Source organism: Lepus europaeus, chromosome 5 (assembly GCF_033115175.1).
Source record: "Lepus europaeus isolate LE1 chromosome 5, mLepTim1.pri, whole genome shotgun sequence".
Taxonomy (NCBI): Eukaryota; Metazoa; Chordata; class Mammalia; order Lagomorpha; family Leporidae; genus Lepus; species Lepus europaeus.
The window spans coordinates 3,261,007-3,276,071 of NC_084831.1; the positions used below are offsets into that span (position 1 = coordinate 3,261,007).

At 65.4% G+C, this 15,065-nt stretch overlaps 1 protein-coding gene across 1 annotated transcript in view; it reads right to left on the reverse strand.

Moving 5' to 3' along the window:
• Window positions 1-15,065, reverse strand: part of CHD5 (chromodomain helicase DNA binding protein 5) — a 50,645-nt gene that overhangs the window by 11,538 nt on the left and 24,042 nt on the right. The window contains exons 8-22 of the mRNA XM_062193077.1: window positions 13,992-14,158; window positions 13,593-13,814; window positions 12,154-12,360; window positions 11,843-12,054; window positions 11,425-11,556; window positions 11,242-11,350; window positions 10,120-10,311; window positions 9,846-10,046; window positions 5,746-5,883; window positions 5,543-5,664; window positions 5,118-5,291; window positions 4,659-4,800; window positions 3,580-3,711; window positions 1,810-1,927; window positions 39-163 (exon numbers count right to left, since the gene is read on the reverse strand). Coding sequence (XP_062049061.1) covers window positions 39-163; window positions 1,810-1,927; window positions 3,580-3,711; window positions 4,659-4,800; window positions 5,118-5,291; window positions 5,543-5,664; window positions 5,746-5,883; window positions 9,846-10,046; window positions 10,120-10,311; window positions 11,242-11,350; window positions 11,425-11,556; window positions 11,843-12,054; window positions 12,154-12,360; window positions 13,593-13,814; window positions 13,992-14,158 — 2,393 coding nt within the window. The remainder of the gene's footprint in view (window positions 1-38; window positions 164-1,809; window positions 1,928-3,579; window positions 3,712-4,658; window positions 4,801-5,117; window positions 5,292-5,542; window positions 5,665-5,745; window positions 5,884-9,845; window positions 10,047-10,119; window positions 10,312-11,241; window positions 11,351-11,424; window positions 11,557-11,842; window positions 12,055-12,153; window positions 12,361-13,592; window positions 13,815-13,991; window positions 14,159-15,065) is intronic.

A 15,065-nucleotide genomic window follows, 5' to 3' on the forward strand; every position in this document is an offset into this window, starting at 1 on the left:
GGTGGAGAGGGTGGGGGCCCGGGGAAGGGGGCACAGACCTGGATGTCATTGTGCGGGTTCCAGTCCGAGTCGTAAATGATGACGGTGTCCGCCGTGGCCAGGTTGATGCCCAGGCCGCCCGCCCGGGTCGAGAGGAGGAAGCAGAACTGCTGAGCCCCGGGGGCTGAGGATGAGAGGGTGGGCGAGTGGGGGGGAGGGCACGAGGGGCCCCGGGCAGAGGCAGGGTCGGGTGGTACCCAGCACAGACAGGCGGCCACCCCTGAGCTCAGGGGCCAGAGCTGCCCCCTGCCAGCCCCCACGAGGGGAAGCAGAGGAGGAGGGAGCCAATCTTCAATGCCCAGGTGAGCAAAGACCAAACTGCACACACAGGGTGCCCTGGGGAGGGCAGCCACCGTGAGGCCCTGGAGAGCCTGGCCCCTGGTGTCCCCACCCCCGGCCCCTCCCAGCCACGGACACACTCGGGACTCAGGGGCCAGCTCCAGGGCCCGGGTCCCCGTCCTGCCCCGTCCCCAAGCCTGTCCCAGGACAGCTGCCTCTTCCTGCCTCGCCGACCACAGCACCCACTGGAGCTGCAAGCAGGTCCCAGGTGGGCCCAACGCTTCGGCCACCTCTGCCTGCAGTGCAGACCCTCGCTCCTCCCCTCTCTGGCCTCAGTGGGCAGGAGAAACCGCGCCTGTGGCTATCGCTCCGACGGCCGTGAACCCCAGGGGGCGGAGCCCGACCCACCACCGGGGCTGCAGGCGCTGTCCAGCACTGCCTGCCTGCGGTCAGCAGGGGAGGCCCTCGGGTGCCGGCCAGGCCTCAGCACCAGCTTCCCTCGGTGACAAAGGTGACACCTTCTTCCCCCTCCCCCGTCTGCCTTTGTCACCCATTTCTGGCCCCATTCAGAACAGGTAATGCCTTCTAAGCCCTTAGGAAGTGTCCCTGGATGAACCCTGCTAGCTTTTAAATCAAGGGGCCTAAGGACTGGCCTGCCTTCCTCGGCCGTTTATGGGGCGGCTCACAGAGCAATAACTGGGGGTCTGGCCGAGCACATGGCCTGGGGCCGGCGCCGTGGCAAAGCGGGTAGAGCTGCCACCTGCGGCGCCAGCGACCCATGTGGGCGCCGAATTGAATCCCGGCTGCTGCACTTCCGATCCAGCTCCCTGCTGATAACCCGGGAAACCAGCAGAGGACGGCCCCTGCCACCCACAGGCAAGACCAAAAGCTCCTGGCTCTGGCTTTGGCCCGGGCCAGCTTTGGCCACTGCAGCCATCTGAGGAGTGAACCAGCGGATGGTTTTCTGTCTCTCCTCTCTCTGTAACTCTGACTTTAACAGATAAATCTTTATTTAAAAGGAGGAGGAGGAGAGGGAGAGGGAGGGGGAGGGGTGGGGGAGGGGAGGGAGAGGGGGAGGAGAAGAACCTGGCATAGATCCAAGGCCAGAATGGGGCCCCGGGGCAGGCAGTGTGGCACAGGCAGGCGGTGTGGCACGGCGGGTTAAGCCACCGCAGCAAGCCCTCTTGGAGTGCTGGTTCACGCCCTGGCTACTCTGAGCTTCCAATCTGGGGTCCCGCTAATGTCTCTGGGGAGGGAGCGGATGACAGCCCAAGCACTTGGGCTCCTGACACCCGTGTGGGTCACCTGGATGGAGTCCAGGCTCCCGGCCTCGGCCCCAGCTGTTAGAGCATCTGCAGAGTGGCCAGCAGCTACAGGCGCTCTCTCTCTCTCTCTCTCTCTCGCTCTCGCTCTCTCTCTCTCTCTGTGCAGTGCAACCTAAGGGGGCGGGGCCGCAGCCAGAGCGCTCGGCAGGGGCGGGGGCAGGGGTACCGTTGAATCTGTCGATCGCCTCCTGCCGCAGCCCCCCGGTGATGCCGCCATCAATGCGCTCGTACTTGTAGCCTTCGTACTCCAGGAAGTCCTCCAGCAGGTCCAGCATCTTGGTCATCTGCCGGGCACAGGGACACGTGAGGGCTGCCATGGAGGGAGTGGCCCACGGGGACCCCACGGAGTTGGGAAGGAGCGTGTTGTCTGCTCAGTGCGGACTCAGCTGGGCCCCGGGCAGGCTGACGCGGGACCCTGGAGATGGACGCCCCCGCTCGGAGCCAGGCCTGCCCCACACATGCCCTTGGCATCCGCCAAAGTCAGCCTGGGTGTGGCCCCTCCCCACCGGCTTGTGCCACACGGAGGGGGGGGGCTCGCCTACATTCGGGCTCCCTCTGCAAGACCTACACTCCTTCAGTCCCTCGGCCACGCCACGCACCTGTCTTCCCGGAATACCCACGCCCTGAGCGCCTAGGAGCTGAACCAGCGCCTCCTGCATGGTGCTCTCCCTGGCCTCACTCCTCCCCGTGAGACATGAAAGGCCGCTCCTCCTGAGCCCCCAGAGCCCTGCGGATCTCCCCCTCGCCCTCCTCCTGAGCCCCCAGAGCCCTGCGGATCTCCCCCTTCGTTCTTGCTGGTTTAGCTGGAAACAAAACTCGCCCTGGCTGTCCGGTGTACAGGCCGTGCCATTGCCTCTGCCACCTGTCGCTGTCGCTGCCGCTCAGACCGGCTCTGCAGGAACCAGAGGGGAGGTCCTGCAGCTCCCCAGCCAGGCGGGTGGGGCTCATCTTGCTTGGTGTTCACCCCAGACCCAAGACCTCGCGCCTTTCCCCAGGTCTACAGACTCACGGATCCTCTCTTCCATCGTCTCCGCCCTCACTTCGGCAGCGGCCATGGGGCGACTGACGGAGCCTCCTGAGAGCCCCTGGGTCCTTCCCGCCTGCACCCCGGCCCTCCGTGCTGCGGCCAGGGGCCTTCCTCACGCTGGCCCCGTGCGTCCAGGTCCTGCTGACGGCTTGCGCAGTCTGATCTGCTCCTGTTCCGTGACCTCCCTGCTCCTGCCTAAGTAACCGCTCTCTATCTATGGGCGCTGGTCGCTCTGTGATCGCTGAGGAGCCTAAACGTGGATGTAAAGCTCCCTCGGGCCGTCTTTTCCTTTGGATTCTAACTGTGGTCTCTAAGACGCCTCGGCATCCAGTTCCTCTCCGGGTGTGGGGCAGGGCTGTCTCCGCCCTGCTCCCTCTGCCTGGCCTCTCCGGGCCCCTCGCGGACTCCTGCGTTCTGCTGGCAGTGCTGCCAGGGCACCGCGGGACGGCTCGGTTCCGCTCCTGGTCCCAAGCGTGGTCTGCCCCGGGCGGGCTTCAGCCCAGGGGGCGGTCAGCGGGCACAGGCAGCGACAGGTGACTCCTGGTGACCTCTGTGCGTGAAGGAGCCGTGCCCCCGACTCTGGCTTTGAGCACTGGGACTGCTGGGTCCAACCCCTCCCGCGGAGGGGGGGCACTTTCAGCCCCAGCACCCTGGGGCCCATCACCGAGGCCTCCAGCGGACACTCCCGTGTGTCCCACCCCAGAGGGCAGCTCGAGGCGGGGCACCCCCAATCAGCTGGGCCCGTGAGCCCAGCACGGAGCCTGGTGTGCGGCAGATGCGAGCCACGGGCAGAGCTGCCCGGGCACTTCAGGATCAGCCTGCAGGGGGAGCTCCTGGAGCTGGGGGTGAGGGCAGGGCAGGGAGGGGAGGGGAGGGCAGGGAGCCCCAGGCGCTGGGGCGGGCGCCCACCTGGGAGAAGATGAGCACGCGGTGGCCCTCGTCCCGCAGCTTCTTGAGCATCTTCTGCAGCAGCATGAGCTTCCCAGACGACTTGACCAGGGAGCTGCCGTCGTAGGAGCCGTTGGGCAGGACGGGGGCTTCCTGCAGACGCGGCAGAAGTGGGGTGTGGGCGGCTCCCCTCGCCACCCCGGCGGCACCCCAAAAGCCGCAGGGGGGCCTTGCGGGAGGAGCGGACTGCCTGTCCGCCCCACGGAGCACGAGGCACAAACGCCAGCGTGCGTGGCTGCAGGCGCCGTGGCTCCCAGCCCCGCCGGCCCCGCCCTGGGCCTTGGAAGTCAGAGACCCGAGACGGCCTCCGGCACGCAGCACCAGCGTCACCAGCGTCACCAGCGTCACCAGCGTCGGAGCTGAGCCAGCCTTCCCAGCAGGGGCGCTCAGAAGTCTCAACAAAACCCAGGTGGGCCCAGGCCGCGTTGGGGCGGGGGGACTACCACGGCGGCCACATGGGGGGGATCTACCACGGCGGCCGCATGGGGGGGACCTACCACGGCGGCCGCATGGCGGGGAACTACCACGGCGGCCGCATTGGGGGGACCTACCACGGCGGCCGCATGGGGGGGAACTACCACGGCGGCCACATGGGGGGGAACTACCACAGCGGCCGCACGGGGGGGACCTACCACGGCGGCCGCACGGGGGGGCACCTACCACGGCGGCCGCATGGGGGGGACCTACCACGGCGGCCGCATGGGGGGGACCTACCACGGCGGCCACATGGGGGGACCTACCACGGCGGCCGCATGGGGGGGCACCTACCACGGCGGCCACATGGGGGGACCTACCACGGCAACCACATTGGGGGGACCTACCACGGCGGCCGCATGGGGGGGGACCTACCACGGCGGCAGCATGGGGGGGGACCTACCACGGCAGCCACATGTGGGGGACCTACCACGGCGGCCACATTGGGGGGGACCTACCACGGCGGCCGCATGGGGGGGACCTACCACGGCGGCCACATGGGGGGACCTACCACGGCGGCCACATTGGGGGGGACCTACCACGGCGGCCGCATGGGGGGGACCTACCACGGCGGCCACGGGGAAGAGGTAGGGGTGGTTGCAGCACTTTTTCAAGTCCATCATGATGTTGAGCAGCGACACCTGGTTCCCGCCCCCTTTGGAGTTGAGCGCCTCGAAGTTGCGCGTGAGGATGAACTTGTAGTACTTCCTGCAGTGGGGCAGGGCGGGGCAGGGCGGGCTGCACAGGGGCCAGGGCCGGGCCAGCCCCAACCCCGGGCGCCGCCTGCTCCTCGGGGAGGCTGGGCTGCTGGCCGAGCGCCCTGCGCGCACACACACACACACCCCAGGGGAGGCCCAGGAGCCCGGGGACGTTGCTGGAACTCAGCCCAGGTCAGTGGACTCAGAGGGGGGCCCACGTGGCAGAGGGTGAGCCAGGGCGCACAGGGGCTGAGCGCCCGCCCACCCCCAGGGAGTGGACGGCCGGGTCCGGGCCTGGGTGCTGGGGAGGCCGAGCCGGCCGCTCACTTCTGCATCTGGCTCAGCTCCACGCGCACGATGAGCTCGGTCTTGGCCGGCATGTTCTTGAAGACGTCAGCCTTGAGCCGCCGCAGCATGTGCGGCCCCAGCAGGTCGTGCAGCTTCTTAATCTGGTCCTCCTTGGAGATGTCAGCAAACTCCTCCAGGAAGCCCTCCAGGTTGCTGCAGCAACAAGCCGGGGTAAGCGCCAGGAGCAGGCCAAGGCCAAGGCCCCGTGCACAGGGAATCGGGATTGGGGGCAGGGAGAGGGGAGCCCACGCCAGCACAGGTCAGCTGCCTCGGGGTAGGACAAGGGGCCCTGGCATGGGCCACGCCGCTTCCCGCAAGAGACCGTTCGAGGGGAGCAAGGCTGCTGGGCCACTTCACGGGCGGCAAGCTCAGGCCCCGTCTCCCAGGGCCCCGCAGGGACTCACTTGAACCGCTCGGGCGTCAGGAAGTTGAGCAGGTGGAAGAGCTCCTCCAGGTTGTTCTGCAGGGGGGTCCCCGTCAGCAGCAGCTTGTAATCGATCTTGTAGCTGTTCAAGACCCTGAAGAACTTAGGGGACAGCGAGGGCGCGTCAGCGGGCGCCGGGCTCGGGCAGGCCGGGGGCCGAGCCCTGTGGCCAGCAGGGCCTACCTTGGACTGGTTGTTCTTGAGCCGGTGGGCCTCATCGACCACGAGGCAGGCCCACTCGATGGAGCCCAGGATGGCCTGGTCGATGGTGATGAGCTCGTAGGAGGTGAGCAGCACGTGGAACTTGATCTGCACTTCTTTCTGTGGACAGAGGGGGCGCTGGGGAGGTGGTGGCTGCGGCAGCAGGATCCACGGCTCAGAAGACGGGGTCAGGAAGGCCGTGTGGACGGGAATCCCCCCAAACACTCCGGGACGTGGTGTGGACGGGACCGAGCTCAGCCAGCCTGGGACGGGACGGGAAGGCAGCGGCCGACGGCTGAGGTCCAGGGTGCGGTACCGGAGAGAGAGGTGAGGTGGGAGCTACGGATGGCAGCGGCGACGCCAGCAACGGTGCCAGCTGCAGCCCCGGCCCTGCGCTCGGTCCTTCATCCATGACCAACCGTGTGCACCAAGCGCCATCTCCCCCTCCATCACCCGGGGGGCCTCAGGCTGACACACCCCACCCCTCCAACCCTGGCCCCCAGGTAGAGCCAGGTCGGAACAGAGAAGCGAGAGTTGAGCGCCCTGCAGCCGTCGGTCGTAAATTCTCCACCGCTCCAGGCTTGAAGCCCCCTAGGTGGAGCACGTGCCAGGTGCACTGTCCCACGACAGGTGCTCTGCCCCGGCGGGGGCGTCAGCCACACACCCCGTGCACACCCAGGGGCAAGGTGGGGCCCTGCACTCCTGGAGGGCCTGTACTAGCCCAGGGAGTACTGCCACACTGGACAGCAAATAAAACGCAGCAGGCTGGTGGCCCACAGATGCCCGAGCCCGCCCTGGCAAAGCCACGGCTGTGGTTTGTCCCCTGTGCGCTGGAGCGTCACCCCACGGTGAGCCTGAAGCAGGTGACACATAATCCCACTACCGTGTGTAGGGCCTGGACCTCTGGGAGTGATGGCGATCGGGCAAGGTCATCAGGGCGGGGGCTCCTTGACAGAATCCTGGCGGCAGAGACCAGAGGAGACACGCACCCGTGCTCCCTGTCTGGCCATGTCGTGCCTGGGGACTCTGCCAGCAACAAGGCCATTGCCAAGTGCGGCCCCTGGACCTCAGACTGCCACCACCGTGAGCTCAAACAAACCTCTTCTTTATAACTTACCCAGGCTCCGGCACGACGTTACCAGCAGCCCAAAACGGACTACCATTCCAAGCTGCCTCTCAAAGTGACACATGGCCCCAGGTGAGGGGAGCAGAAAGGGACAGAGAGAGGGAGGCACAGGCTTCTTCAGCCCTGGCCCGTGGAGCCTGGACCTCGGTCAACTCCACACCCCAAGCCTCGCCCCCTCGCCCTGAGCCAGGAAGGCCCTGTGGTGAACAGAGCCAAGGCTGCCCCTCGAAACATCTGGAACAGAATTCCCAGATGCGCCAGCAACTCTGCTTCCGGGTGGACTCCCAGAACAGGGACAGGAGGAGGCTGGGCCACCGCGCTCACACCAGCGTTACTCAAAACAGGAGGAACAGAGGCAACGCAGGTGTCCACAGACGAACACGGCCCACCAGGCAGCGGAACGCACTGCGGCACAGTGGGTTAGGCCACCCGAGACGCTGGCTGGAGTCCCTGCTGCTCCACTTCCCGTCCAGCTCCCTGCTCACGTGCCTGGGAAGGCAGAAGGTGGCCCAAGCCCTTCAGCCCCTCCCACCCTGGTAGGAGACCTGGACAGAGTTCCAGGCTCCGGTCTCCACCTGGCCCAGCCCTGGCCGTTGCAGTCAGCTGGGAGATCTCTCTCGTGGGAGATCTCTCTCGTCTATCTCTCCCTCTCCCTGACTCTGCCTTCCAAAAATAAATAAATAAATAAATCTTTGGCTGGGGGGGCGGGGGAGGACTGATCCTGACACCTGCTGGGGATGAACCTGGAGGCCAGGCAGCCAAGGACAAACCCTGCAGGACTCCACCCATCCGAGCACCCTGGAGCAGGACAGGAAGCAGCACGCGGCTGCCAGGCAGGCGGGCAGCGGGATGGAGGGCCGTGTTCAATGGAGAGAGCGTCCGTCTGGGAAAATGAGAAAGTTCTGGAGACAGACTCAGCACCCCTGAACTTGCCCTCAGGATGGCTAAGGGGACTGGAAATTATTTTTATTTACAAAGCAGAAGGATACAGGCAGACAGAGCTCCTCGACCTACTGGCCCCACAGCAGCCAGGGCTGGGCCAGGTGGAAGCCAGGAACCCAGAAGCTAATAGGGGTCCCCCTGGTAAGTGGCAGGGACGCAAGTGCTTGGGCCATCACCTGCCACTCTCAGGGGTCAGCAGGAAGCTGGACTGGAACTCGGCTCCCTGCTGTGGGCGTTTGAACCACACACCAAACACGGTGATTCATCACTCACAACAGCTTTTTAAAGTAAGAAGTAAGAGAGCCAAGTCTTGCGTGCCTGAGCTGTTGCAGGATCCCAGTGGGAGACAAGGCGAGGTTCTTCCACGACCCCCCAGCGCAGAGGCCCCGGACTCCTCCATCAGAATTTCTGGACTTCCCCTGGGAGCCCCGGCTGCTCTGGAGAGAGCTGACCCAAGAAGTCTCGGGGGGCCGGCACTGGGCCAGGGGGTGAAGCCACCGCTGTGACGCTGGCATCCCATACTGGAGCACCTGTTCAAATCCCAGCGACGCCCTTCTGATCCAGCCCCCAGGTACCGAGCCAGGGAAGGCAGCAGAAGACAGTGAACCCTGGCACACACGGGAGACTCAGACGGACTTCCTGGCTTCATTCTGCCCCAGCCTCGGCCATTGCAGCCACTGGGGGAGTGAACCAGCAGATGGAAGATGCCTCTCTCTCTCTCTCTCTGCCATTCTGCCATTCAAATAAACAAGTCTTTGAAAGAGAAAATATATCCCCCCAGAGACAGCCGGCAGCCCCAGCACTTTGCTCCCGGGGGCAGAACCAGTTCCCAGGGGTCTGCTGCCTGTCAAAGTGTAGCCTGGGGACCAGCAGCATTCGCCCCACCAGCTGGGATTTGGTGAGAAAGACAGAACCTGGGGCAGGCGCCTGGCCTGGAGGCTGAGACGCCCACGGCTGGGCTCCAGTCTCAGCTCTGCTTCCCACGCAGCTAACGTGCGCCCTGGGAGGAAGCAGGCGATGGCCCGAGTCCATGGGCCCCTGCCAACGACAATGAGACCTGGATGGAGTTCTCAGCTCCTGGCTTTGGCCTGGCCTCGCCCTGGTTATTCCAACATTTAGGAAGCAAACCAGCAGCTGGGAGATTCTCTCTCTCTCTCTTTCTCTCTCCCTCTCTCTCTCTCTCTCTCAGTTTCCCTGGGTGTGTTTGTCTCAAATAAACAACAAGCTTAAAAAAATAAATGCAGAACCTCGGCCCCCACTCCCAGGCGCTGGATCGGAACCTGCCCTTCAGTACCCTGATGGGGGAGGGGCCGTGGTCACCGAGCGGCAGGTTAAGTCATTGCTTGGGATGCCTGCATCTCATGTCGGGAGCGCCACTTCCAGTCCCGGCTGCTCCACTTCCAATCCAGCTCCCTGCTAATGGCCTGGGAAAGCAGCAGAGGACGGTCCAAGTGCTTGGGCCCCTGCGCCCACAGGGGAGACCCAGATGGAATTCCTGGCTCCTGGCTTTGGCCTGGCCCAGCCATGGCTGTTGTGGCCTTGGGGGAGTGAACCATAGATGGAAGATCCTTTCTGTCAATCTCTCTCCTTCCATCCTCCAAATTAATCAATCTTTTTTTAAAAAATAAGACCTCCACCCCCGGGATCCGAGGCACAGTGCGGGGGGCGGGGGGGGATGCCCTGCCCGGCGCTCACTCACACCTGTGACGCCCCCGCCACAGCTCAGCGACCCGGGCTGCCAGCTCACTTGCTGGAAAGACGGTGAAGCCCAGGACCGGCCGGGGGCCACACAGCAGGTGCACTGGGTTGAAGAGCGGCCCCGCCCCCGAACTCACGTGCGCCTGGGAGCTCTTTATGGAAATGGGGTCTTCGCAGATACAATCGGTGGTATGAGGCCATGGATTAGAGTGAAACCCCAGTATGAGATGAGAGAGCACCAGGTGATGACACGGGGGCCGGGGGGTGGGCAGGGCGGGGGGCCGCCTCTCCTGGGCCCCCGGGGCCGCCCGCTCACCTTCATGCGAAACACCTTCTTCCCACTCCGAATGGCGTTGTCCTCGAAGGAGAACTCGTTCTCGCGGATCACGGAGCGGCTCTCCTTGTCGCCCGTGTAGGTGACCACGTAGAAGTCGGGCGCCCACATCTCGAACTCGCGCTCCCAGTTGATGATGGTGGACAGGGGCGCGCTGACCAGGTAGGGCCCCTTGGAGTGGCCCTGCGGAGAGAGCCTGGTGCGGTGAGGCCGCCCGCCCCCGCCGCGCCAGGCCCCGGCCGCCGCGCCTGCCCACCTCCTTGTACAGGGAGTAGAGGAAGACGATCGTCTGCACCGTCTTGCCCAGCCCCATCTCGTCGGCCAGGATGGTGTCGGTGCCCTGGGCCCACGAGAACCGCAGCCAGTTCAGGCCCTCCAGCTGGTACGGGTGCAGCGTGCCGCCCGTGGAGTCGATGTACCATGGCTGCTTGTCAAACTTGACCGTGGGCTGTGAGGGAGGAGAGGTTCAGACCCACCCTGAACCCTGGGCCGCCCGCCGGCTCCGTGCACACGTGGGTCCCGCCACCCGGAATCCTCTTCCCACCCCTCTCTGCCTTCCCAACTCTTCTTTAGGGTGTGGATAGAACGCCTCTTCCTCCAGGAAGCCCTCCCCGACTCCCGGCCTGGCTGGGTTGCCCCACAGCAGCCCTGTGCTTCCGTCAAGGAGAATCTCCCACTGCTGAGTTCTCCCAGGTTTCCCGCTTTCTCTGAGCCCCACCCGGTGCCTGGGACAGGGTGGGCCCTTACGCAGTGTTTGCTGGACAAAGGACAGTGTGACCCCCCCATCCGGGGCACCCCCCACGTCTGCCGGAAGCGGCTGCTTCCACCTCGTCCACAGCTTTACCCTTTGCCCCCTCTCCTGCAGCCCAAGGCCACCTCCTCCGTGAGGTGCCGAGGACCCCGGCCAGGGCCCCAGGAGACGCTGGGCTTCCTGAGATGGGGGCTCAGGGCAGAGCCAGCCCTGCCTTGCTCAGTGCACAGTCGGGGCCTCCTCCCAGGTGACAGCGGTGCAACTGTGAGGGGCCCTTCCCACTCCCCACATGCACAAGCCGTGCTATGTCCTCCACGGCCAAGCTTGGGGCAGGCAGAACCCCCCCCCAATCCCCATCAGTCACGTGCACAATGGGCTTGTCCCCTCGACCCCCATCACTCACGTCCACGATGGGCTTGTCCCCTCAACCCCCCACTCACGTCCACGATGGGCATGTCCCCTCGACCCCCATCACTCACGTCCACGATGGGTGTGGCCCACCCCCCCATCCCCATCATTCACATCCACAATGGGCGTGTCCCCCACGCCCGTCACTCATGTCCATGATGGGCATGTCCCTGTCACTCCCATCCACGATGGGCGTGTCCCCCCATGCCCATCACTCACGTCCACGATGGGCGTGTCTGGCGGCTTCTCCTGCTTCTCCTCCTTCAGCTTCTTGCCTTTCTTCACCAGCCTCTTGGGCACCCTCGAGTCCTCCCCCAGCATCAGCTCCCTGGGAAGAGCCGCGGGCACAGGTGAGCGGGGCTCAGGCCACGAGGGCGGCCCCGGTGGAGCCCCGCAGCCCACCTGTGGCCCCAGTAGGCCTGCTTCAGGTTGTCGTAGTAGGGGATGTCGATGTCGTCGATCTCCCAGGTGCACTGGTCGTAGGGCAGGTCTTTCCACTTGATCAGGTAGTGCACGTCCCCCTTTTTGTCGAAGCTGCAAGACGGAGCGAGGAGCCGGGTCACTCGGGGCCAGCTCCCTCCCTTCCTCCGCCCGGCCTGCTGCAGCCCCTGGTCCCACCACCAGAGGGCGCTGGGCTCAGAGCCCGGCTCCACCACTCGCGGTGACGGAGAACCCCGCCACTTGGGGGTCGGTGCTCAGTAAGACGCGCGTCTAGGTCCCGGGCTCTCCTTCCAGGGCCACGAGCACCAGGAGCCCCCATTAGGACCCGCCCCGGTGAATGTGTGTGGCCAGGCCCCTTCCTCCTGCCCGCGGCCCGCACCTGTGGTTCAGGATCCGGTGCACCATCATCCACTCGGGCTTGACGCCGTAGCGGTAGAAGCGCTCCTCCATCTTGGCGTACACGGGGTCCTTGTTCTTCCTCTTCTCGCTCTTGCCGTCCTCGTCCCCGGAGCCGTAGTCGAAGGGCGGCGGCTCGTCCATGTCATTCTTCCTTTGGTAGTTGCGATACATCACCGTGTGGTAGAGCTCCAGCTGCAAAGGGCGGAGGTCACGGGGCGGGAGGGGCCGCGGCCCCCAGGGCCCACCAGAGGGCCAGAGCTTTCGCCCGGGCTCACCTGCCCAGGGCCTCACCTGGAGCTCCTTCACCCAAGAGCAGTGCCAGTAGGAGAGCCCCGCCCACTTGACGAAGAACTCCCTCTCCGGGATGCCCTCCAGGGGCTTGGGCCGGGGGGCGCCTGGCTCCACGTCGGGTCCCGGCAGGCCCACCACGAAGGGGGCGGGGGGCTCTGTCCACCGCCAGTGCAGGATCCGCTGGACTTTGCCCTTCAGCGGGGGACACTGCAGACAGAGGGGTGCCCCCAAGCGGTCAGGCCTCAGGCACAGGAGCCCGCCCTACGGCTGTCACACAGGTTCCCTCCGACAGGCTGCGCTGTCCCCACGTCCTCAGGAGCCCACGCGTGTGCGCACACAGGAGACGGCCAACGTGGGCCCCACGCTCCTGACAGTGAGCAGGATAGCACCTGGCAGTCCTGGACCACGGTGGGACAAGGAGTCCGTGTGTGACACAGGACAGCACAGCCGGCAGCGGAACCCCAGACATGGACGCGCCCTGCCCGTGGGTCTTCTTCCCCCTGGGAACATCACCGCTCACGCTGACCCACGGACACAAGGGACCACCTCTGGGCAGGGACTCACCGCAGCCCCATCCCCCCCCAGGCTCCCTGATGGGTGCTAGGGCCCTAGGGAGTTGCTGCCTGGCAAAGATGAGGAATCCTTGACCACAGCACCTCCCCGGAGCCCTCCAGGCTGGGATGACCACTTAGGGAGACAGCTCTGGGGGGGACAGCCCCGCCGCTGCCTGCCCCCGGGTCCTAGGATAAAGGCCTCTTCCGTAAAGAAAGCCCGCCCCTCGCTCCACCTCCCAGGCCGCGGTGGGCTTCAGATCGCAGGCGGACCCCCTCCCCAGGACCCCTGTGGGTTCCAGGAAGCACAGAAGGCTGCACCCTCAAAAGGGGCCCCCCAAGGAGCCCCACACAGGCACAGACACGCATGCGCACACAGGCACACACACGACACACAACACGAGCCCGGAGGCAGAGGGTGATGGAGAGCCAGCCTGGCCCAGTCCAGAACCTGGATGGAGGGGGTGGGGTGGGGCCTGGGGGGCACGAACTGAGGCCAGGACCCCCACCCTCTCAGCACCCCCAGCCTCGAGGCAGGAAGGGCCAGGGCTGCTCCAGGCCCAGGGCTGAACGGACAGCTGGGCAAGTCACTGCCCCTCCCTGAGCCTCCAATCTCTCAATGAAGCCGCCTGGTACTCGAGGGAGCCCCAGCGGGGCGAAGGCAGCGCCGGGCCCAGAAAGGAGGCGGCTCTCTGGCCTCGCCCGGCACGCTCACTGCCACCGCCGGCCTCTTAGAGCTCATGAAAGGGTCTTCAGGCCCAGGTGAGGCGGTGGGCGGGGCGAGACCTGCGGGCCCGGGCCAGGGCGGGGCCTCGGCCCGCAGCAGGGGTGGGCGGGGTCTTGGTGGGCGGGGCGTTCGGCGCGGGGCGGGGCGGGCAGAACACTCACAGTACAGCGCGGGCAGAGCCATTCACCGTTTGGGATCTCGGGCAGCGGCGGGTTGAGGCAGTGCAGGTGGTAGGAGGAGGGGCAGGCGTCGCAGCACAGCAGCTCGCCGCCGTCCTTGCACACGCGGCAGAACTCCATGTGGTCGTCCTCCTCCTCCTCACAGCCGCCCTCCTCCTCGTCGTCGTCGTCGTCCTTGGGCTCCCACTGGATCCCCTCCTTCTCCTGCAGTGGGGGCAGAATCCAGGTGGAGGCACCGGGGTGGGGTCCCCTCCACCTCCACCCGGGCCCTGGCTCCTCTCCTCCCACGCCACGCCCCGCCCCGCGGTGGGCAGGCAGGGGCAGGGGAGCCAGGTGCTGGCCTCAGCCTCCCCAGAGCCCAGGGTCTCCGCCGAGGCTTACACAGTGCGGGCAGCTCCACTTGCCCTCGGGAGCCTTCTCCAGCTCTGGGTCGAGGCAGACGAGGTGGTAGGCCCTGGGGCAGGTGTCACACAGGATGATCTCGCCTCCCTGCTGGCACACCTCACAGTAGTCCTGGTGGTCCGTCTCATAGCCATCACCGTCGTCAACTGGGGCGCAGGGAGAGGCAGTTACGGAGGGCCTTGTCCCCACCTCCAGTAGCAGCCATTTCCACCTCCCTAGGGCCAGCCTGGCACATAGCAGGTGCTTAATGGATGATGGACGGGTGACAGATGGGTGACAGATGCGTGGGAGGATGAATGACTGAGTGGTGGGATAGATGAACAGACGGGTGGGTGGGGAGGCGACGGATATAAGATGGACGGATGGTGATGGTGGGTGGAGGATGGATGAGTGGGTGGATGGATGGATGGATACATGGACGAATGGATGGGTTGTTGGGTGGATGATGGATAATGGAAGAACGGATGGATGGTGGGGGGGTGGATGCATGGATACAAGGGTCTATGGATAACTGAGTGATGGATGGGCACACGAGTGGATGGATAATGGGGTGATGGATGGATAATGGATGGTGGATGGATGGATGGGTGGGTGGATGGATAATGGATGGTGGATGGATGGATCATTGACTGGATGGATAATGGGTGGACAGTGGATAGACAGATAGGTGGATGGATGGATGGATGGATGGGTGGATAATGGATGGTAGATGGATGGGTGGATGGATGGATGCACGGATGGGCAGATAGGGTGCACAATGATGGGGGACAATTGTGACAGTAAAAGGGTAGCGATGGACAGAAAGGAAGGGTAGGGGTGAGTAGATGGAGAAATGGATGGAAGGAACAATGAGGCGGGGTGGGTAGAGGGGGGTGCACGAGCGGATGGTGGGTGAGCACTTCCTTCCCAGCCGCCACCTGCCAGGGAGAGTGCCCGGGGCAGCGCACACCACGGGTTCTCCTGCGGCAGAGACCAGGCCGGGTGAGGAGCAAGGGGAGCAAGAGAGACCCAGGCCTGAGGCTGCCCTCCCCTGCTTCCCCCGGGGCCTCTGGA